At 34.1% G+C, this 25,504-nt stretch overlaps 1 protein-coding gene across 6 annotated transcripts in view; it reads right to left on the bottom strand.

Annotated features, from left to right (window-relative positions):
- LOC150102804 (uncharacterized) overlaps positions 1-25,504 on the bottom strand; it is a 271,397-nt gene that overhangs the window by 173,791 nt on the left and 72,102 nt on the right. For all 6 annotated transcript variants that reach the window (XM_090399129.1, XM_090399128.1, XM_090399130.1 and 3 more), the window contains 3 exons: positions 19,148-19,189; positions 16,384-16,461; positions 4,358-4,499 (listed from right to left, as the gene is read on the bottom strand). In XM_090399129.1, the coding sequence (XP_090255255.1) occupies positions 4,358-4,499; positions 16,384-16,461; positions 19,148-19,189 (262 nt within the window). The remainder of the gene's footprint in view (positions 1-4,357; positions 4,500-16,383; positions 16,462-19,147; positions 19,190-25,504) is intronic.

Here is a 25,504-nt window from a genome sequence, read left to right as displayed (position 1 = left end):
CCAGATTTAGCACCAACTTCTCTAAAATCTTCACTACCACACCAGAGATACTGATTGGTAGTTAGACATATCACCATTGTACAATGGAACTATCATACATTCCTTCCATTCCTGTGGTATTATTTCTGAGCCAAGACTCAAGTTATACAAACCTGTGAAAGGTGTAGCAAATTGGCTGATCATTCCTTTAACAAACAGGCTGATATTCTACCTGTCCCTATAGACAAATTCTTATCCAGGTTATGCAACAGCTCTTCAACTTAATTTCATGAACCTCCAACTCTTCATCCAATGCAGCAGTAGTAATGCGGACCATGTTACATACACCCGATTGATATATCTCAGCATAAGTGAGCACTAATTAAATGAACAATCTCATTAGCTTCTGACACTCGAGTACCATCTGTATTCAATAAAGTTATTCTTCTACATTCATTCTTTCTTTTGCTTGCAGCATAATGATAAAATTCTTTTGGATTGCTTTTATTGCCTTAGATTCAAACTCACCGCTATATGGGACATCGTTACCATCATTATTTTCTGGTGTTTCTACCCTAACTGGACTTAAGTCATCTGATGGCTTGCATGGCCAAATTTTCTACCCTAACTGGAAGTTAACTACCCTGACTTAAGTCCAGTTTCTACCCTAACTGGACTTGTCATCTGATGGCTTGAATGGCCAATTTCTTTTCATACCTCTGATTTAGCTTTCCTCACAATACTCATTACTTTTCTGGCATGAGCTTTATATATTTCATAACTCCTCTCACTCTTATTCTCACGATATTCTTTCCACATCGTCTTCTTGTGGATCTCTTGCTCAATAAAGTTGCACATCCATCTCACTCACAACCTGAATACTTGGGATACATTCAGATGCTGCCTCACTTAACCACTTTTTCAAAGATTCCCATGCATTGCTAACATTTTTTCCCATTCAGTAAATGATATCATGGGACCAAAGAGTGTATTGTTCTAAGTTGATCATAATTTCCAGCTTTATAGTTCAGCATGTAACCCATTTTAATCGAAGCATCAACACAATTAGATACTTCCCAAGAAAGTACAGCATGATCATTGTCATCAATTGGTGGTAAAATAGCCATATTCTTGACAGAGACCCCCTTCTGACACTATGAGCAAATCCAACACTCTTTGGCCTCAAGTTCCTTCATTCACATGCTGCTTGAGAAAGTTGTCTCACAACAATTCAATAAATTTCTCTTCTTTCTTATCCTGAGATTTCTCTTCTACCAATTCAATGTTTGGAAAATTAAAGTCACCGATAATGACTTTTTGTTTGGTACCCATAAGGCTAAATTGGCAATCAACCGAGCCACCAGGTCTGTAGTAACCCCCCCACCACCACCACCACCATATATTTCATTTGTTAACCTACACTTCACACCAGATAGATTCAAACTCACCGCTAGATGGGATATTGTCACCATTATTGTTTTCTGATGTTTCTGATTTTTCTGAAGTAATTTCTTCAGGATTCTGATGCCAAATGAATTCAAGTGCAGGCCATCCTTTTTATACAAGTCTTTTCTGTCATCAAACACACCCCACATATCGAAAAACTCTCATCCATAACTTCTACACAGCCTGCGCATGAAATCATTTGTTATCATCGCTCTCCTTTTTAACTCAGTACTGTCATATCTGGGTAGTAATCCTACAATTTTTACTCTCTCACGCATTTGTTTCTCGCTTCTTCCAACAGACCTTTCATATCTTCTCTCGTGCAACATTTGTCACCACTTAAATTATTAGTACCTACCAGAACTTTTACTTTTCATTTTTTTGGATTTCAATTACACTTGTCATATTTCTAATTTTTGCTCCTGGAAAACTAGAGGTGGTGACACCCTCGGCAAGCACAAATTTTAAAATTGAGTCACTATACCATATAACCTCTTTTTTCTTAGATTTTAACTGACTTACCTTGTTGTTATTAATATTTTGATTACCAAGTTCAGTACTTTCCTGCCTATTCTTGTTCTGATCCTTTTTCTTATCCTGTACAAGTTTAGTCAAACATTTTTCCACCTTTCTCAATTCCCTGGTTGATTCTCTAATAATTTCTTTTAACCGAGATATTTCTAATGTCAACTTATAGTCAGATAAATCATCATCATCAGTGCAGCAATACTTTTGTTCATCACGACAGAAGTATCTAAAGCTCAAGTTGTTGCTACGGAGAGCAACAACTTGAGCTTTAGATACTGCCTTTCCGCCACCATTTTTAAGAGTATTAAAAACTAATAACATTTCTGCAATTATGTTATAAAATGTTGTAGTACAATAATTACACTAAAAAACTACAATAGAATACTAAAAATACACAATTAAATCTAAGAAAACACTTAATAAATCAACAAAAATCACAAATCTTTCAGGAGCTCTCTAATAGCATGCTTTCACTAGATAGCCTCAACACCAGCTTCCAATTATGTTTATATTATATAAATATAATGTTAGATTTTTTAATGATTTTTTAATAATAATTGTTTTTATCTAATAAACTGATAATACATGTATTAAAATTTTAAATTAAAAAACAATAGTATTTACATGAAAACTGATGCATAATTCGTGTGTCTTATCCGGCAAAGAATAGTTTTTCCCAAAAATTTGAAAAATGTGAAAAACGTGAAAAATGCGATGCATCCAATATAACAGTGTGCGTCTTATAAAGCGAATAATATGGTAATTAATCGGAAATAAAATGTCAACATAATTGCTGTTGTTTTGACAAAAACAAGTGACATACTACTAAAGTTATTATCATTATACCAATCAGAGAATAATCAGAAGTGTGTACGTACACTAAACAAGAAGATAAACTTCTGGAGTGGCAGGCAAGTTCAGATGGAGTAATGCTGGCAAGTCCTCAAAATGCAAAAATGGACAATGCATCTTATTGGTGCTTATGGTCCAGATGATGGTAGCAATAGTAAAGAGAACTCAGCCATTAGCAATTCCAAAGACAGATGGTTAGAGCAAAAGATGGGGTCTGCCTGCACATCCCGTGACATGTGTACCCAAACTGTGGTACACATGCCTTTTTTTTTTTTTTTTTTTTTTTTTTTTTTTTTTTTTTTTTGTCACTGTATTGTCACATGCAAAAGTAGTTCTATTCTTTAATCACTTCAATATCTAAAAATTTTAAGCAAGTTTTGAACAAAATGAGTTTCTTCTCATGAATAGAGACTGACCTCCATTATGGCTGTGTTTGGTTGATGGCAAAAGCACTGCTAATGGAGTTCAGTTAAACAGCGTGGTTTGAAATCTTTGCATTAAAAGTTAAAATTCAAATAGTTCAAACCATGTGGTGTAGCTCTCCACCAAATTTTGGAACCAAGCCACTCGTATTTGTAATCTCATTGCTGGACGTTTTGTCACTCATGCATGCATCTATACATTTTTAGAAGATTATATGCACACAGAAAAGTGTGCATATAATAAAGTGGAAACTTTTGTAGCAGTTGTGTTGTGAGTTATTAACAAATCTTGAAGTGTAGCTTAATAATAATTAATATTAAAAATTTTTAACATAAGATATGCACAGTAGGAAGTAGAAAACAGTAAAGGAAATAAAAATAATTATAGTAATAACTAAAAGAAAGAAAATATTGATACATCAGGATCAAATATTTGTAATAATGAAAAAAAGAATGCAAGCCATCCAGATTTCCTCAATCCAAGACAAAAAAGTGAAAAATCAATAATTATGACTAAGATTATCTGAAATTTGTAATTCCATGACAATGAAGAAGAGCCTAATACACTAAGTGTCATTTATTAGGATACTAACAAATTAAGGTATGAAACGAATGGTTTCATACCGTCAGACCTAAAGCACCATCTCAAGTCAAAGAGAGCATCAAGAAAATGAAAAACCGAAAACATAATGTGGCATAACAAGAGATGAAGATTGTGTGACATTCTTAATAGCAAAATCTGGAAGAGCAGCTGAAATTAATGGCAAAACATTAGAAAAATCTGCAGCCAAAGTAATGCCGTAGATGATAATTGAAGAAAGGCAAATGAAGTTATGGATCGTATTCACCTCTCAAATAACCTATTTGACCTAAGTATAATACATCAGCAACTTTTTTTTAAGGGGGGAGTAAGCAAATAGTCTGAAATCTACTCTACGCTGAACTTTAAAGACAGTAGCAGCCAAAGATAAAGCATTGGAATTCCTTTATTATATTATGGAATTAGAAGATAACTCCAATAACTGCTCACTTTCTGGCAACATCAATACTACCTGAAATGAAAAGTGAAATACAGTATATATATATTATAAATACAAATATACATATCTTGAATATTAATTGTTTATAACCTTTTTCTTCTTCTGTTTTCTTTGGTACTGCTGTCTCCTCCTCTTCCTCTCCATCGCTTTCACTTTCTGAACTAAATTTTTTCCTTTTAATCATCCTTCCACTCCTACTCCTTTTTGGTTCAACTTTTGGTGGTTTGGGTTTCTGAAAGAGTAAATTTTCGCTATTAATGGCTAAAGGTAAATATCTGTTATACTATAAAAATATTAAATTAAATCAGCTGAGGTTCTTAAGATTTTTTGCCAAATTTATCAGTTAATACTTTTTATTATCATTACCCTTATGAATTACAGAAATTAGGCTATTTAGTACAATGCTCTCAAAATATGAAGGCATCGGGAAAAAAAGTAAAATATATGCAAGTAGGCTTAAGTGAGAACAGAATATAAGACACAGTCAACGCTTGCTGTAACAAATTATTAGAGATCACAGAAACAGCTTATAGTGGATAGCTTTTGGCAACATTGCATTATGGGGTTCTTTAGGCAGGACTTGTCAGTAGTTTGTTATAGGTTGTGAATTTGTTATAGATGTTATATAACAAATGATTGGTTATAATCATTTCATTGATATATATATATATATATATATATATATATATATATACAGGGTGTTCGGGATAAATTTGACAGTTTCGTAAGGAAAAAGAAAATCTTCTTTGTATCTATTAAATTTAATGAATTGACAAAAAAACATTACAGGCAGAGTTAATTACAATACTATCAACAAGATTTACTCAAAATAACCACCATTAGCATCGATCACAGCTTCAATTCTGCTTCGGAACCTCGAACAAGCTGATGCTACAGTCTCCCTGGGAAGGGCCGCAAAAACTGTTTTAATTTTATCCATTAACTGGGCTTTTGTATTACTGGAAGTGCGATTGGTGTCTTTTTCAACTGCGCCCCATACAAAATAATCCATGGGGTTAAGGTCTGGGGAGTTTGGAGGCCAAACATTTGGACTGGTGAAGTCGTAGAAATTTTCAGACAACCATTTTTGACTTTTCCCAGAGGTGTGGCAAGGGGCCGAATCCTGCTGCCATACATACGGCCTACCATTGGCTACCCTTGTTATCCAGGGCTTGACTACAGTTAGCAACTCCACGAACAAAGCCCGAATTCCAATGCCAGGGTTCTTCAACACCTGTTCCTGCAGATTTGCGAGGAATTCTGCTGTACGAACGCAATCAGATCGTCTGCTAGGGATCTTTCTTCTTGCTACATCCTCGTAGTCACCATTGCAAGTCTCTAGTTCATGCCTGATTGTTTTTACTGTATTCAGGGAGCATTGGGCAGCAGTCGTAATATCCTTATTTTGATGGCGGGAACGAATCATCATGATACAAGTTATTCTCTTCCATGATTCAGGTGGGTTCCAGCTATCCATCCTTTCTGACATCTTGTATATGAATGAAGAAGAGTCCAAATTTTTAAATGAAGAGAAGTGTGTGTTAATACATGTAACTTACGGAAAAATATAATTAATTATAAATATGTCAAATTTATCCCGAACACCCTGTATATATATATATATCTTCAAAGAATACAGGATAGCATGAAGAAGAGGTTGACAAGATATAAAGTGCAGGCATGAAGTGGAGGCTAACATAATGAAATATATGGTGGGGTTGTTGTTACAAATCTGGCAGTTCTGCTGCTAGGAACAATGAGATGCATTTCCAAATTACCCTAATGGGTACTGAATGAGTAATCATTATGGATTATTAAATTAATCCAAACATTGATTTGAATAGCAGAGAAAAACTCATGATAAGAATGAAGGAAATTTACTGAGCTGTTGCAAAACAAGTTTCTCAACCAGTGTGAAAGAAGGAAATTGGGATCAAAGAGAGTGAAATACAATCAGAGCAGCAAAGGAGTCTCAATTAAGGATGTTTTGCTACCAGTTAGTGACAGTGATCAAGCCATACTGATCTGAAAAGTAGCAAATATACAGATGTTCTGCAAAATTCAGGAGAATATTATGCTTGATCACAGTATCAGTTGCTCAATGGATCATGATCAGCTATGCAAGAATTGGAAGAGAAGTAGGAAGCCAGGACAGGAGGCTGGCATTTTCTGTGGGTGACAATGATGTAATCGCACTATTTGGGTTGTGAGAGCAGTATTAGGCAGAAGTTACAGTCAATAGCTATAGTTAGAGTCCGGAAGGCATGGCTCAGGGATTTTAGGGTGGAGCAGAGAATAAGCGTTTCTATGCTGAATTCCATGAGAATTATTTCAGTGCTTCATTCTGCATTAGGTTCGTCTCAGATGGCTGGAAAGCTGCCCAAGGAAATGAAGAACTGAATTTGTGAAAATTGTCCTATCTGGCTTTCCTGTAATGGCATATAATGCATGGGTGCGAGTGGTTGTGGACGTGTTGCTCCATGGGGGAAGCATTAGACTATGCATTAGACTGTGGTCTGAGCTGCCTAAAGGGAAGACAATATTCACAAAATAATAAGATGGGACACCAGTGAGAAAGAGATCCAAGATGTTCAGGGAGTAGTTGGAGGTTTGGTATTCTAGTGGGTATGTGAACAATTTGTGATTGCAAAAGTCTCTGCCTTACTACATGCTTGATCTGTGCAGCCAGCTGTTGCTGTGAACGATGAAGAAAATCAAGATTTAAGCAAGGTAACTGAAGGGTTCAGAGTGGTTGTTGGCATTAAGAGAGCAGTAGAGACAGCATATTAATTTGCTGTCTCTATTACATATTGATTTTTTAGTCAAAGAAGGTCAAAATTGGGAGATTCTAGGTTGAATACTGTCTCTCTTTGTTATAATCAGAGAAAACACAACCTCAGGCCCCACTTCTGATGCAAAATGAGTTAAAGAGTTTGTAGTTAGGAAAGCATGGATAAGTATTGTTTGAAGAGGAGGCTGAGATTCGAGTTTCTGTCAGGTAAAGTAGTTGAGGTTTTGTAGACTGGAGGTAGAAATGAACATCATCAAGGTTAGAAATGAGATCACATATATTTAAATGAATCCAGAAGGTTCTGTGAAGTTTGCTGCTGATCACACAGGTCTCACATATTCTGTTCCTTATGCAGTGTTTGGGATCAGATTATTTGCAGAATTTGATTTTCTCATTAATATTCCTTCTTTATAACTGATTGCCCATGCTTCATCTCCACTTAGATGTTTCTATTCCAGTTCTTGTCATAACTGCCACTTCCCCCCTCCTACCCCGCTGCATGTAGGTCAGATGTGGCCAGTCTCGTACACATGATGACAGAGATAGGTGCCTTCTGATTTGTGATTCATGGCCAATATGAATGCAGATCTGCTTGCTATCGTGACTTGGTATCGCAAGTCAATTTTCTTAAGTGTAGGAAATTTGTTCCATCTCTGTGTATAACTGTGGACCCGAAGAAGCAACACCTGACACTTTTCTTGGGATCAATGTATTCTTCAGCGAACCTGCAAATCTCATCATGTAGTACTGCACTGATAGCAGAGTGGAAATTCAGGATGATAGCCTTATGATTTTTGGTTCTTCATGGGACATATGCTTTATGCTTTAATCTTTTCAGGAACTGATGAGGTCACAAAGCTTGCTTATTCATGTACTTGCCAAAGAAGTTGGAACTGTTTATGGCGAAGAGGAAGGGGGACAGAAATATGGCTGACTGAAGTCACTTAGGAGTTTAAATGCTCATTCGTCAATTTTGGCAGAAGTGGCATGAGTCCAATAGCAAAAAAATGCATAGCAAACTCTTTTCTGAAACATCTAGTTTGTTTGTAGCTTTGGCATTTTAAATCTTAAAGAGGTTAAGCTGCAGCAGTGAGACTCTATGCTCTCTGATGTCTCTCTGCTTTGTTGCCACCATCTTTGTTTTGTGCTGCAGGCATGGTTACATATCGGCTGCTGGTGCTTACCATGCCCGATATTAGAATATGTAAAAAATTTGAAATGCTTAAAGTACTTCTGGATGGTTTAGCTTTCTTCAGTCCCTTAAAAATTTCCAAGTAATAAACCAGTTGCAAATTGTAATTCAATGTCTTCATCACATTCCTAATATGTATACACAGGTGTAGAGATCATGATAATAATGATGCAACTTTTTCATATTGTATTAACTTCTTACCAACAATATCCTCCAAATTTCTAACATCATCTGCATAAAGTAAAGAGCTGAGATTAACATCTCCAATTTTGATCTGTCTGTCATGTTATACTATCGTTTTATATTTTGGTTTAAGCCAATAAGAATGGTTGGCTAAATCCCAAATTGGCAGCCCATCCTCATTCGTTCAGTATCTAGGCAGATATCTAACAAGGTGCACCATGAGAAGGTGAGGATTGGACATTAGGTCAGAAGCCTTGGTCAATTCTCTGCATTCCTTTAACCCTTTCACGACCATGGGACACATGCATTCCACATAAAATCTTAATTGTGTACGTAAACCAAAATAATGTCAATATTTTGTGGAAAATATGTTCTACATATTGCATAATGTGGAACATATTTTTGATAATTTTATTACTGGAAACCCTACATTAGCCTGTCAAAAGAAAGTTTTGCAGCAAATCATACGTTCAGAGCGCGGCATATTCAGAACTTTTCATAAGTGTTTCTGCTTAGAATATTTTTTTTTATATGTTTATGGTGTAATATTTTCATTTGATGGTAAGTAAGTAATAGTATTATTATATTTTTCAATAAAATTTTGAAATAATATTCCATAAAAACTAGTAAAAACATAAAGGGACACCATTGTCCCTGTGGACGTAAAGGGGCGCATTTTACGAGTAAATTACTCATTGTTGTAATCAGTGTTTTTTTTTTTTTTTTTTTATTTATTTTACCTACTATTTTATTTTATTTATCTTTTTATCATTATAGACATGTCGAGAAAAAGGTGTAAGCAGTTTGAACTGAAAGATAACGAAATTTTGCAGTGTTTAGTAGCAGAAAAGAGCGATGATGAAGACGTACTAGAACAGTATGAGGAAGACCAGGTATTTTTATAACTCAGGATGTGGATGCAGAGGTGTCTATGGTTAAAATTGAAGAACCGGCACAAAACACGTTGGAATTATCAGTAACAGAACCTGAAACAGAAAACAGACCACAAGCAAAATAAACATGAATCGAGGAGATATTTATACCGAAAGTTTCGATGGTAATCATATGTAAAGTGGATGGACAACACGTCGGTACATCTTTAGACAAACTTTATATCACCTATACCTATGTCCACTGTAAAGTGCCCTGAAATTGTCATAAAGTACAACAAAACATCAGCGGTGTGACCTTATGGATTAGTGAAAGGTGTGCTACGAATTGGATCGTAAATCAAAGATAAAGTACTACCTCCGTCTATTTTTTTGATCTTCTGGATATAGCTGTCAATAATGCCTATATCATTTACATAAAGTTTCACGAAAATAAACGTGCTGTGGGCCCTTTACTATCCTGCCTCGAGTACAGACAGGTCATAGCACGATCTTCATCATCATCATCAAATTCCTGCCATGTACCCTCAAGGGGTGTACAGGATATGATAGTACTACATGAAAAAAATTACATCATTACTAACTTTCTATCTACAATTTTCCTCCAAATCAGTCTGTTACTTGTCAAGACTCCAACATTATCAGATCTTATATTTCTATCGTCTAAGGCACTTTGTACCATATCAATGCGCATATATCTTGGTCTTCCTCTGGGTCGTTTTGCTGCCAACCTGGCGGAGAACACTTGTTTTGCTAATCTTTCCTTGCCCATTCTGTCTAAGTGACCATACCACCTGAGATTAGCTCTGCTAACGCATTCCTGGATGCTGATAATGTCAAGTTCTTTCCTAATATCCTCGTTTTTAATATGATATTGCCATTGATGCCATCTGTTCATGCCTATAATCTTTCTCAGGACTCTCATATCTGCGGTCTCTAGACTTTCGTCAAGTGTTTTACTTCTGCCCCAGCTCTCAGCTCCATAAGTTAAAACTGGTTTGAACCCTGTCTTGTATACAGCTAATTTAGTGTTCTGACTAATTTCTCTCTTATTCCATATGAATTTATTCAATTGACTTCCCGCCATACCAGCTTTGCTGATTCTGTTGTCTATTTCTATATTTAATTTACCATCTTCACTAAAAATCATGCCTAAGTAGCTGAAATGTTTTACTTGTTCCACAGGTTCTCCATTCACAACACAGTTGACAATTTCAATGATTCTGCCTATTTTCATTGTCTTTGTCTTTTTATTGCTGACCTTCATACCATATCTATTACAACAGCTATTCAATTTAGTCAGAGAATCTTGCAGACTTGTAGTGGATTTATTTAGAAGTGTAACATCATCCGCATAAAGCAAAGAGCTGACATTAACATCTCCAATTTTGATATCATGTTTAAAACAACTTTCCTTCATAATGTGATCGATAAAGATAATGAACAGAGGGGATAATGTACATCCTTGTCTCACACCAGATTTAATATTAAACTATCTTCCTGTACTTCCTTCAATTCTAACCGCTGACTTACAACTCAAATAATGATAAAATGCCCCAGTGACATCATATAACTGCAGCGTATTGAATAGCTTCTCTCTTGGCACCTTGTCATATGCCTTTTCCAAATTGACAAAACTTAAATACAGTTCTTTGTTATATTCCCATGCATTTTCAACTATTTGTCGTAAAGTGAAGATCTGATCCTGACAGCCTCTATTTCGCCTGAATCCAGCTTGTTCTTCACCAAGCTTTTTTTCCTCAATTCTTCTCAACCGTTTCTCAAGTATACTTGCATAGATCTTGCCAGGAACACTTAGTAGGGAAATACCTCTGTAATTCTCACATTCAGTTTTATTCCCCTTTTCATATATGGGTACTATATGAGATCTACTCCAATCATCTGGAATTCGTCCCTCTGTTCAGGCTCTATGAACTATGCAGTGCAGCTGCAAGACTTTTATACCACCATACTTCAGCATTTCTGGTCGAATATCATCTACTCCTTCTGCTTTCCACGTTTCAAGCCTTTGATGGCTTCAAGTATGGATATGTATTCCTGACTGCATGCCTGGTCAGTGTTTTTTTATCACTGCTATCATCACTACTTGTTTCATTTAGCTGTTTTTCAAAGTAATTACTCCATACTTCAAGGATGTCTTTTTTTCTCCCGTTTTCATGTCACCTTTATCATCTCTAACTCCTTTTATAGCACTCTTTCTTCCATTCCTAAGCTTCTTCAACAACCTTTAGAATATTTTGCCACCTTCTTGATATTTATTTTCTATATTCTTGCCAAAGTCCTCCCATGACTTTTGTTTAGCTAGTTTTACACACTGTTTAGCATTCTTGCATTTGTCTCTATATTCTCTAAGAACAATAGCTGACTTATTTGACAGGAACTTTTGATATGCTTTCTTCTTTTCTTTCACTGCCTCTTTAACTTCTTGTGTCCACCAGGGAGTTCTGATTTTTTTTATCCTTGCAGACAACCTCACCACATGCCTCTCTGGCAGAATCAATCAATATTTTCTTCAGAGTTTGCCACTGAATCTCCAAAGTTTGATTCCTGTTCCCAAAATCTTTCTTTTTTTTTTTCAATAATATAGCATGATCTTTGATTGTTGATTTCTCTTCGAGGAAGAGGGCCATACCTACGACGGTGACAAGTACAAAACATATATTTCTGAAAAGTTCCATGCCTTCACATCCCATGGTGAAAGCGAATACACCTAAAAGATGTGTAAACTGTGCTAAAAGCGAAATTGGAAATCGCACTAATAACATGTAATGTTCAACTATGCTATACAAACAACAAATTGCTTTGCTGGATACCATAACTAAAAGACTTTAATTGCTCATTTTTATTCATTTACGATTATAGTATTTATCTTTTTCATGTCCATTGTTGTTTTTGTTGATGTATGTACTGTTATGTTTAGTAAAATGTAGTTGAAGCCAATACATGAATGTTAGTAATTTCAATTTATTTGCAACCCTTTAGGTCCATTGGGACACGTGTCCCATGAAATTCTATAAAACCTACGATTTTTTCCTACATAACGATGATGTTTTATGTTAAATAGATACTTATTCAAGTCATTTTAATAACTAAAAACTTTGTATTACTTCATAAGTCCTTCTGGTCCTGAAAGGGTTAAAGACTATGTGGAGGTCTCCTCTCAGTTATACAGATTGACCCTTAAGCACCCCATCGCATATTATATTTGCATATAAATACTTAGTCTTTATTTGAGTTGTAAGTCAGCAGTTAGAATTGAAGGAAGTACAGGAAGATGGTTTAATGATAAATCTGGTGTGGGACAAGGATGTACATTATCCCTTCTGTTATTCATTATCTATATGGATCACATTAGATAACGTGATCCATATAGATAATGTGGTATTAAACATGGTATCAAAATTGGAGATGTTAATGTCAGCTCTTTGCTTTATGAGGATGATGTTATACTTCTAAATAAATCTGCCACAAGTTTGCAAGATTCTCTGACTAAATTGAATGACTGTTGTAATAATTTTGGTATGAAAATCAGCAATAGCAAGACAAAGACAATGAAAATAGGCAAAAGTATTGAAAATATCAACTGCATTGTGAATGGAGAACCTATAGAACAAGTAAACCATTTCGGCTACTTAGGCATGATTTTTAGTGAAGATGGTAAATTAAATATGGAAATAGACAACAGAATCAACAAAGCTGGTATGGTAGGAAGTGAACTGAATAAATTTATATGGAATGAGAGAAATTAGTCAAAACACTAAATTCACTGTATACAGGACAGTGTTCAAACCAATTTTAACTTCTAGATCTGAGAGCTGAGCCAAAAGTAAAACACTTGACCAAACACTAGAGACTGCAGATATGAGAGTCCTGAGAAAGATTAGGAGTGTGAATAGATGGCATGAATGGCAATGTTATATTAAAAATTAAAAATGAGGATATTAGGAAAGAACTTGACATTGTCAGCATCCAGGAATGCATTAACAAAGCTAATCTCAGATGGTATGGTCACTTGAACAGAATGGGTGAGGAAATATTAGCAAAACAAGTGTTCTCTGACAGGTTGGCAGGAAAAAGACTCAGAGGAAGACCAAGATATAGGTCTCATTATAAGATCTGATAATGTTGGAGTCTTGATTTTCCTCCAAATCAGGTAACAGACTGATTTGGAGGAAAATTGTATATATTAAGTTGGTAACGATGTAAATTTTTCATGTAGTACTATCATATCTGTACATCCCTTGAGGATACATGGCAGGAATTTGATATCACGTGTTATGCCACATTCCTTCATAATGTGATCCATATAGAGGATTAACAGTGGAGATAATGTGCATCTTTGTTTCACATTAGATTTATCAAGCCATCTTCCCGTACATCCTTCAGTTCTAACTGGTGACTTACAAAACAAATATAAATTATGTATTACTCGATGTAATGTCCTATTTACATCATCCAACTGAAGCATTTTGAAATCTGTTCTGTTTCTCTTGGCACTTCATGCCCTTTTCAAAGATCTACAAAACTTAAATACAGATCCTTGTTATCTCCTCATAATTTCTCAACTATTTGCCTTGAAGTGAAAATTGATCCTGATAACCTCCATTTGGCCTGAACCAAATAGAAGTTATTGGTCTCAAGTATACTTGCATAAATCTTATTAACACTAAATAGGGAAATTGCTTTGTAATTCTCACTTCCAATTTCATTTTATTTTTATAGATGGGTACTATGAGAGCTCTATGCCAATCATCTGGAATGTGACTCTCTGACTAATCCTTCTGAATTATGCAATGCGGCTACTGTAAAACTTTTACACCTCCATATTTGAGGATTCCAGCTGCCTTTCCACACTTCGGGTTTTTGGCGACTATTTCTACATCTAGTATTGATAGGTACTCCTGATTTCACATTCCTTATGAATGTTTACTACCAAAATGCTGTAACTACTTGTTTCATTTACCAATATTACAGACATCTAGAAAATCTTTATATTCAGTTTTCACATAACCTTTGTCATCTTTGATTCCTCTTTCCTCCATTTCTAAGCTTTCTCAATATCTTCCATCACATAAGCTAAACTCGTAATTATTTAATGTAAATCACTTGTTTATAATTTAATATTCATATAAATACCTTTAACTTTATTTGATATTTAATTATTTAATCAAGGATATATGTATTAATAGTGATAAGACTGTATTTAAATATTATTAAGTTTTTTATTTATTGCTATATTAATATATGAACTTGTATTTGATAATTCAACTGCGCATTAATTGAAATGTAAATATTCTCTATTTATTTCTATTTGTAGAAGTTTAACGTTATGCAATAGCTCAATTTTATTATGTTTTGTTTTGTTGTCATGGAGACGTATGTAAGTAAGCGAGCACGAGTTTTGGAACAGTGCATGAAGGAGAAAGCTGAAAGTTTAGTTAAAGAGATCACGAGAACAATTTAGGCGGGAAGAATGGATATAAAAAGAAAGAACGCTGAAAATATAGATTATTATAGAGAGAGAGTGAAAAGAGAGAGATTGGCATTCGGTTGGAATCGGAGCATTCAGCATTTGTGAAATCAGAGTGCGATATTAGAGAGTCGGCAAGTCACTCAAGTAGCTAATTTAAGTCTACTAGTCGAGAAGCAGTTAGTTAATAAGTTGTAGAATAACAATTATAGCTACAAAAAACAGCTGAGAGACTATTAAATAGACTAGCGATACTTGAGTTGAGATTTAATTTCAGCACCGACCTTTCAAGGACATACGGAACCTTGAAGCAAGCACTAAGTTACTAGAGAATAGTAGAGGCTGTAAAGTTGAAGTTTACCGTTAGCTGTGTTTAGAATTATAGTGCCTAAAGAATTATTTGAATGCAGGAGGAATGAACAACTGTGCATATAAAACCTCAAGATAAGGAATTATTGTGTATTGCCTTAATTCATGAGTGATCAGTAGTACTTCATGCAAGAACGTTTGTTTATGTGTATTGTGACCGATGATTAATTCAGTTATTACTGAGAAGATTTGTTTAATGAGTGCCGTTAAGTTGTTTAAAGTGGTTACTATTACAAAAAAATGTTCACATCAAGGTAGACGAATAAAGAAGATTATCGGTAAGAATATTCCAACCATTAATATTCCTATGCAGAGATGCGAGTGTGTTTCTTCCTAGAATTTCCTTATATTAACAGTAACTATTGCGGAGATTAGCTGAAGTGTAAATTTATAAGTGTTTGCTTGTGAAGAGGTGTTACTGCAATTTTTATTGTATTGAAACTTAAAGAACTATGAGACATTGATGTGAATGATCATTAAGGAACTTTATTAAATAGTTAAAAGGAACTGTGAGAAGACTGTATTACAAATAACAGAATTACCATTGTCTGAGTTTGTAGGACTTTATTATCAGAAAGGCTGAAGTGTTTATAATACTTATTTAGTGATTTGATCTTAAGTGTAAAATTTGTGATTCTAAAATTAAATGTTTGTTTTTGTTAATCAAAAGTTGTATTTTGTCTGAATCTCTTTTACTGCACCATTCATAAAATATTCGAACCAAAGCTGGTAAATTAAATAAGTTAAATATATTCGGCCAGTATATATAATAACAACATATAAAGGAAGGGTAGTTGAGAGTTGGTTTATCTTCAATTCTTGAACTAATTCAGATATAAAGTGGCGCAGTCTTTAAATATAAATTTTCTTTATATTTGAATTAGAAATCAACTTACAACTTATCAAGTTAAGAACATCGTAATAGTAATCATGTTGGATCCAAAGTATAGATTAAGACGAAGTAGGAGCCAACACTACCTTCCTGATATTTATTTTCTATATTCTTAGCAAAGTTTTACAGTTAATTGTGCAATTAATTGCAGAACACTTCATGCACAATTTTCAGTATAGGGTTAATTTCAGTATATGGTAAAACAAACAGGATTTCTGTCTATTAAATAACCATACTTATTTTTTCATGAACCCCTTTTAGGCTTATTACTGACTACTAAATAAACTATTTAAGTACTTGCAACATACCTTCCTTTTCACAACACTTGCTGCACTGCCATCTGAAGGTGGAGATTCCACCACTTTAAATGAATTCTTTTTGGAATCCTTTAAAAACAAAATGATATTCTTGAAAAATTAATACTTTGTTATATATACATATAAATAAGGAGTTAGCTGAGCTGAATAAGTCTTATAATATATTTATAAATATTATAAGACTTATTCAGTTCAGCTCAGCTAACTCCTTTTTATTCCCGTATAGGGAGTAGGCAAGGCCGTTTAGCCCTATTTAACTTTTGGAGACTGAGTGGGCAGTTCAATCTCCACCAGTACCCATTCAGAGAGAGCTGGCCCAAGGCTATTATTAATTAAGCGGCACGAGGTGAAGAGAGACAGCTCAACAAGTGCCACCATCTCTTGGTCTCTAACACTCATATTTAATGTCTGAAATAACGTAGGTTCTATGGTCGATTTTCTTGAGTTTATGGGACGAAAAACCCAAGTTTCCGGGAGGAAAAAACCCACTTGCCCATGCCAGAGATTGACTAATTCGGGAACCGGTCAAAAAAAGGTTTAGAAAAATTTCTTCTAGTCACCGACTAGATTCGAAACAAAGAAGTCTTCCTTCGTGCAGTCATGCTCGAAGGAAGACTTCCTTCGAGCTTGACCATTGAGCTACAGAGGCTAAATAAGACTTATTATATACAAATATTATATTTGCATATAATAAAATACAAAAAAAAATATAATGCATAATGTTTTTCCTTCAAATAAATCTCAATTTTTATTTATTTATTATTATTATTTTTTTTTGTAGAATCATTTATCTAAATAATGATTAATTCTGTGAAATAAACATTTATATATTAGCTGACAAAAGTAGGTTATGATATTTTGGAAAGATTTATTGCATACACTTTCAATCAATTTAATTCTGGTTATCATTAATTTTTGTGCTCTTTAAATGTGTCAATTATTCATTCAACACATGGTCATTAATAATTAGTTATGTGCAACCTAAATGAAAATTTATCGAAATCAACTACATTTCAAGTTAATCAATGTTTAGCTGTTCATTACACAAACCAAAACAAGAAATAAAAATTGCACTCCAAATTTAAAAAAATTCATGTTCAATATACACTTCATGTCTTAATTGTTTATTTTACACATTCCATTTTTTTCTTACTGTTAATTGCTTTAGTTTTTCTGATGATCAGTCCTGACACTGGCAATTACAAATCTGTGATTAACTGTTATGTGTTGCCCATCACTAATTCTGCAGTAAAATTATGTTCTTCAATAGCAATAATATCTAGAAATTTCCCAAATCTTAGTGATCATCAATTTCTTAATATATATCCTCAAGGGGAATTCAGGCTACTATTACAACACTACAAGATTAAGTTTATATTATCAACAGTCTCTTATGAACAATTTTCCTCCAATTTAGTCTATTACCTGTCAGCTCTTCAATATTGTTACATTTGACATTTCATTCCTCTAAGGGACTTCTGAGTGAATCAATCCACCTAGATCTTGATCATCCTCTGTCTTTTTCTTGCAATCTTGGCATAAAATACAGTATGTTTTGGTACCTTTTTCTCTCCCATTCTGTTTATGTGACTACACCACCTTAGATTAGTCCTGCTGACACATTCTTGAATGCAAATAATGTCAAGTTGATTCATGTCTTCATTTTTAATATGATTCTGCCATTGATGCCATCTGCTCAAGGCCCCTAATTTTATAAAGAATTCTCATATCTCTGGTTTCTAATCATTAATTAAGCATTTTGTTTCTAACCCAACTCTCAGATCCATAACTTAAAACTGGTTTCAACACTGTTTTATATACTTTTAAAACAACACTGTTTTATATAAGTTTAGTATTTTGGCTAATAAAAATTTATTCAACTGGCTCCCCCATCACACCAGTTTATACTTGGCATAGACTAATGAATAGACTTATTCATTAGTCTATTTCCAAGATTTAATCTGCCGTCTTCACTAAAAACTTGACTTAAATAGCTGAAATATTTTACTTGTTCTGTAGGCTCTCCATTCAGAATGCAGCTGAAGTTTTCTATGTTACTGCCTATTTACACAGTTTTAGTCTTTTTACAGCTGACTTTCATGCCAAATTTCTTACAGCTATTATTCACTTTAGTTATAGAATCTTGGAGACTTGCAATGGAATGAGTTTTAGCAGTACAACATCATCAGCATAAAGGAAAGGGCTAAGTTTGATATCTCCAATTCTAATATCAATTTCAATGCCACTTTCATTAATGTGATTCATACAGATGATGAAAGAGAGGAGGTAACATGCATCCTTGTCTTATACCTGATTTTAGAAATCTTCCTGTATTCCCTTCAACTCTAAATGCTGACTTTAAGTTGTAAGTCTCATTATTACAGGCTCTGTATTGCCCCTAATAATGTTCCATTTACTCCATATAATGGGAGTGTTTTGAGAAGCTTTCCTTTGATACTTTGTGATATGCCTTTTTCAGATCCACAAAACTTAAATACAGATCCTTGTCATATTCCCATGATTTTTCAACTATTTGTCACAAAGAGAAAATTGGATCCTGACAACCTTTATTTGGCATGAATCCACATTGTTCTTCTCCCAGTTTCTCTTCCCAATTGCTATCGGAATAATCTTTACTTACATTAAAGAAAAAAAATGGTTTATAGTAAACTGTTTCATTACAACTACAATATGCAAGTATAAAATACTATGAAGACTAGTATACAATAACAATTTTAAAATATGTAAAAATTACCTTTTCTTTCTTCAGAGCAGCCTTCCTTACTGAAGCATTTGACTGTTAAAGAATGGCATTAATTAGTAGTTATTACAGTCATTCTTCAAAGTAATTTTTAAATAAAATCAGATATACAATGATTAATAACAAATATAAATTCAGCTTACTTTTTAAATTTTTGTGGTCTAGTCTTTATCAAATGTTATTTCCAACTCTTAGATTCATAAATTAAAATTAGTTTGAACACCATCTTATATATTGCCCCCCCCCTCCACACCAGTCTTTTTCCATGTACATTTATTCAACTAGCATTCTACACCTTACCAGTTTTGTTCATTATCTAATTCCCAATTTAACATGTCATCTTCACTTTAAAAAAAAAAAAAAAGGAGTAAAGTACTCATTTACACGAATAACTTTACTGTTTTACTTTTTAAAGCAGGGATTGGCAACTTTTTCAGACTCACGGGCACATTCAACTTTTGTTTTTAATAATCGGGTCACAAGAGTTAATTAAGAGAAAATAGCGAGTGAAAAAAATACTTAAGTTATAAATTTTTATTATATCAATTAAAAAAAAAAAAAAACAGAAATATTTAAAGTACGAGATATGAAACAAGCATGAAAATGAAACTCGATGAAAAATTATTATCACATAAAAACAAAGTATATAGTTATGCATCACAATAGGTGTGTCTCCCTGCTTAATGACTTTTGTGATTGTTTTCCCTTAGCCAAATTATCTATATCTACTTTATAACCTGAGGTGCAAACTCGAATCAAAGCATGCAAATGTTCATCAGTCAGTTGAGAAGAAAATTTTTTTTTAAAACTCTTTGCAGAAAATGCTTATTCGCAAATGCGACTATCATCTTCTTTGCGAAACTGATTAACACTTCAAATTTTTTGTTAAGCATCGATAAAATATTTGGATATTTTCTAATGAAAATGCTTTCTTTAATGTTTCATTCTGTTGTAAATCTTCCGTCTGTAGTTGGCTTGGTACGTCATGAATGTAGACATTAAAAGGGTTCAAACATAATCACATTTCGATGTTATTTTTATGAAAGTCAACAAATCCCTGTTGAAACTTCGATTTGCAAATCTTCAATAATACGAACAAAAGTTTCCTTTTGTTGGTATTTTCAAGTTGCACGGGCGATATCACGAAGTATGGGTATAAAATTATTTTTAATTTATTATTCATATTATAAAATGTTATTATTTGTGTAATTTATTTATGTATTTATGTAAATAATTCACCATACAGGTCACATGCCATGTAAGTATGGTCAACCTTTTATGAGCTGCCAAAAATGCACGTTTGGGCTGCATGTGGCCTGCCAGTTGCCGACCCCTGTTTCAGCAACTGGCAGGTTCATCTAAATAAGCACTTTTTTTTTTTTTTTTCTGTGCCTATTTAGAAAGTTGATGTTTTCCCATGTTTCTGTCAATTTCGGTATTTTGCCTTTTTCCTTTACTTATTTTCCTACCAATTCTATAACAGATTTGGTTATTCAATTTAGACTTTGGAAGACTTGCAATGGATTTATTTAGTAGCATAATGCCAGCTTAACATTTAGTAATATAAATTCAATTTTAAAATTTAATACTTGTCAATTTTTCTTCCCTGAAAGTCTTAAATATTAAGTTTTATAAAAATCTGTATCATTGTCTAATGCAGTCAAACAAAACAAAGCAAAGAAGTGCTGTTCACTTGCACATACACCTCAAAACGTTTTGTGAATACGGTAACTTAAACAGCAATGGATTCTGTGAGAAGGAGGAATAATTTTTGCTTGGAGAGTTGTGAATGAGTGGAATGGGTTGCCACAGTCAGTTGTGAGTGCTTTGTCTGTTAATGGGTTCAAGGAGAGGTATGATAGATTATGTGGATAGACTGGATCTCCTACAATGAGTCTTTGAACTTCATCAAGGTGCCCATAATAATAATATTATCTGAAATGTGTTCTACATGACAGATGGAGCTAAATTTCCAGCATTCCCAAAATACAAGCACCCACAGAAACAGACAATCAGGTAAACCCTCAATGACAACATCTTAAACATTATTTATTGTCTTAAATCTTATTTCTGCAATTTCTTTTCGTGAAAAAATCCATGGATATTCTTTATCAATTTTACATACAAAACTTTTTTTTTCTTCTTTGGTGAATCAATCCGAAAATTGGTAAATATAGCAGCACATCACAACATCCTGTCTTGTGACTTCCTTTTTATCTCTTCATAACTCTTAGCACCAGTTGCTTTCATATTTCCAAATTTTCTGAATATTATCATAAATAGAAATTTGGAATGGTTGTTATTGGTTATATAGCAGAAGCAACTAAGGCTTCAACTATGATGTATATAATTTGCCTGTTTGGTGGAATAAAAAATGAAAAACCTTGTCAATTTTGTATGAGAATCTTAGCTGAAATTCCCTTTTCAGCTCAAGTTTCTAAATATCCTAGATGAGATTTGAAAAAGGGCAACATCATTACTGAAGGAACTAAAGAGGCTGGTCTTGGATAGATAAAAGCTTTCAGTTTACAACAGCACTGGTATAACAAAACAAATCTGGTTTATGCTAACACACACACACACACACACACACACACACACACACACACACACACACACACACAGCACAGCAGGGGGGGGGGGGGCTGGAAAGTTGTGATAATCAACCATGAAGGAATTGAGGTAGAACCATCATTATTCTACGTATTCACCACGAAGTGTTATACATTTGTTACAACTTTGCTGCATCATTTGCAATCCTCTGAGGAAAAACGTCTTTCCCTTGATACACGAACCAGTCATTTTTGTTCTAGGTGTTTATCAGAACTTTCCAGTCGCCCCCATCTGTTGTGTGTAGGTTGCAATTTAAAAACTGAAATTCATTCTTTCTTAAGAAACAATTAATACACAAATTATAAATGGTTACCCTTTAACACATTTCACTATATAATTATGTTTTTATTACTATATGTTTTAATAAAATGAATGCATAAAACTATTGGTCATTACTGTTTTATGAAAGGTGTAGGGACAAGGAAATATTTTTGAAAAAAACTCTTTAAACAGCTTGAATGCCGCTGGATTGATTTGTTTGTGAAGCTCTTTGCTTATAACCTGGGAGTAGAAACAGCTTTTTGTTTGGACATACCAAAACAAATTAGCATACTAACTGTCATGTCTCACAATGGAAGATGCCATCAAAACTAGATAAATCATGTCACTCATTAGTGTGTGCGTGACATAATAAGCACATGACATAACATAACTGTGTGCATAAAAGGAAAAGATGTAGTTTCTTTTCAATATAGGTATACTTCTAAAGTGCCTCTACTTTGCAAAATCTTTAAAATTATGGCTATAATTTGTTATATGGCTGTTATATAACATATGACAGACATAGTATATTGCTGTCATATGTTGTTACATACACAAATATTCATTTGTTATGCTCTTATTTTAAAAATAAGATATCTGGTAAGAACTTGAAACTATTCAAGATACCATGTAATTTTATATAAACTTGGTTTTTAATCCTATTTCCTAAGTGAGCAAACAGACAAGTAAGTCAAGTTTGCACCTGCACATAGTGCAAGTCTGAGGCAACTAATCGTAAAGGTTGATTAAGCTCTGATCACTTTTCTTAGTATTTTTCCCTTAATATAAAGCACATCTCCGCAAGGGGATGTATGCTGCTATGCATTAAAGGCAATGGTCACTACCCATACCAGTTTCGACCTTTATTGAGGTCTCGTCAGTGGGAGCCAGACCAGACAATGCTAAGGTTGAAGTAATGCAGAGCTTATATGAATTTTACCTAAACAAGTTGCCAAAAGGTGCTTTTGACCTTATTAAATAAAATCTCAGGATGAGAGATAGATGTAGAAAATTTTTTTAACTTGGGTATATTATGTATTCGAGATACCAAGTAATTTTATATTAACTTGGTTTTTAATCCTATTTCCCAAGTGAGCAAACAGACAAGTAAGTCAAGTTTGTGCCTGCACGTAGTGCAAGTCGGAGGCAACTCATGGTAGTGCCACTCTAGGCAACTCATGGTAAAGGTGGATTAAGCTCTGATCACTTTCCTTAGTATTTTTGCCTAATGTAAAGCACATCCCTTTGCGAAGATGTATGATGCTATGATTTTAATCCACCTTTACGCGTTGCATCACCATGAGTTGCCTCAGACTTGCACTACAGTGCAAGCAATTCTGTGCCTGCGTGTTGTCAGATGCGCTGCTTTTCGTAACGGTTTCTTCAAATGTAACTAATCTCACATTGAGGAGAAGGAGATAGGTGAAAAGGAAAGTTCTTTTCAGAATATATTAAAAAAATAATAATTAAAGGGAATGATATATTTGAATATTAGTTACTATACTTGATTTGCTAAAAGATGTAAAGAATAGCAAATATAAGGAAGAGAAAGAATAGTCAAGAATAAAAATACTTTCAGTACTATAAAATGGATTATGAATAATTTATATTTGTGATATTATGTGTGTGCTTGTGTTATAAGTATTTGGAAGTAGAGTGAAGAATATGTGATCCTATAAACTCTAGACTTTCATATTTGAATTTATCATCATCAAATTCCTGACATGTACCCTCAAGGGGTGTACAGAATATGATAGTACTACATGAAAAACTTACATTATTAATAACTTGCTATCTACAATTTTCCTCCAATCGGTCTGTTACTTATCAAGACTCCAACATTATCAGCTCTTATATTTCAATCGTCTAAGGCACTTTGTACCGTATCAATCCACCTATATGTTGGTCTTCCTCTGGATCGTTTTCCTGGCAGAGAACACTTGTTTTGCTAATCTTTGCTCGCCCATTCTGTTTAAGTGACCATACCACCTGATATTAGCTCTGCTAATGCATTCCTGGATGCTGACAATGTCAAGTTCTTTCCTAATATCCTCGTTTTTAATATGATATTGCCATTGATGCCATCTGATCACACCTCTAATCTTTCTCAGAACTCTCATATCTGTGGTCTCTAGTCTTTGGTCAAGTGGTTTACTTCTGACCAAGCTCTCAGATCCATAAGTTAAAACTGGTTTGAACACTGTCTTGTATACAGCTAATTTAGTCTTTTGGCTAATTTCTCTCTTATTCCACATAAATTTATTCAGTTCACTTCCTACCATACCAGCTTTTTTGATTCTGTTGTCTATTTCCATATTTAATTTACCATCTTCACTAAAAATCATGCCTAAGTAGCTGAAATGTTTTACTTGTTACACAGGTTCTCCATTCACAACACAGTTGACATTTTCAACAATTCTACCTATTTTCATTGTCTTTGTCTTTTTATTGCTGATCTTCATACCATATCTATCACAACAGTTATGCAATTTAATCAGGGAATCTTACAAACTTGTAGCAGATTTATTTAGAAGTATAACATCATCCGCATAAAGCACAGAGCTGACATCAACATCTCCAATTTTGATATCATGTTTAAAACCACTTTCCTTCATAATGTGATCCATATAGATAATGAATAACAGAGGGGATAACGTACATCCTTGTCTCACACCAGATTTAATATTAAACCACCTTCCTGTACTTACTTCAATTCTAACTTACAACTTAAATACAGACAAAGTATTGCCTGATATAATGCCCCATTGACACCATATGACTGTAGCGTATTGAATAGCTTCTCTCTTGGCACCTTGTCATATGCATTTTCCAGATCGACAAAACTTAAATACAGATCTTTGTTATATTCCCATTATTTCTCCACTATTTGTCATAAAGTGAAGATCTGATCCTGACAGCCTCTATTTGGCCTGAATCCAGCTTGTTCTTCACCAAGCTTTTCTTCCACAATCCTTCTCAACAGTTTCTCAAGTATACTTGCATAAATCTTGCCAGGAACACTCAGTAGGGAAGTACGTCTATAATTCTCACACTCAGTTTTATTTCCCTTCTTATATATGGGTACTATGAGAGCTCTACTCCAATCATGAACTCATCCCTCTGTCCAGGCCTTCTGAACAATGCAGTGCAGCCATTACAAGACTTTGATACCACCATACTTCATCATTGTCAAATATCATCTACTCCTGCTGCCTTTCCACATTTCAAGCCTTTGATGGCTTTTTCTACTTTAAGTATGGATATGTATTCCTGACTATATGCATGTTGAGTGTTTTTTACCACTGTGCTATCACTGCTTGTTTCGTTTAGCAATTTTTCGAATTAATCCATACTTCAGGGATATCTTTGTCTCATGTTTTCGTGTCACCTTTATCATCTCTAACTCCTTTTACTTCTGCACTCTTTCCTCTATTTCTAAGCTTCTTCAACACTCCAGAATATCTTACAACCTTCTTG

Source organism: Typopeltis vanoorti, chromosome 10, assembly GCF_054136105.1.
Source record: "Typopeltis vanoorti isolate ZY-2024b chromosome 10, IOZ_Tvanoo_1.0, whole genome shotgun sequence".
NCBI lineage: Eukaryota > Metazoa > Arthropoda > Arachnida > Uropygi > Thelyphonidae > Typopeltis > Typopeltis vanoorti.
The sequence above is the reverse complement of the archived record's forward strand: the minus strand, read 5'-3'. Positions and strand labels throughout refer to the sequence as shown.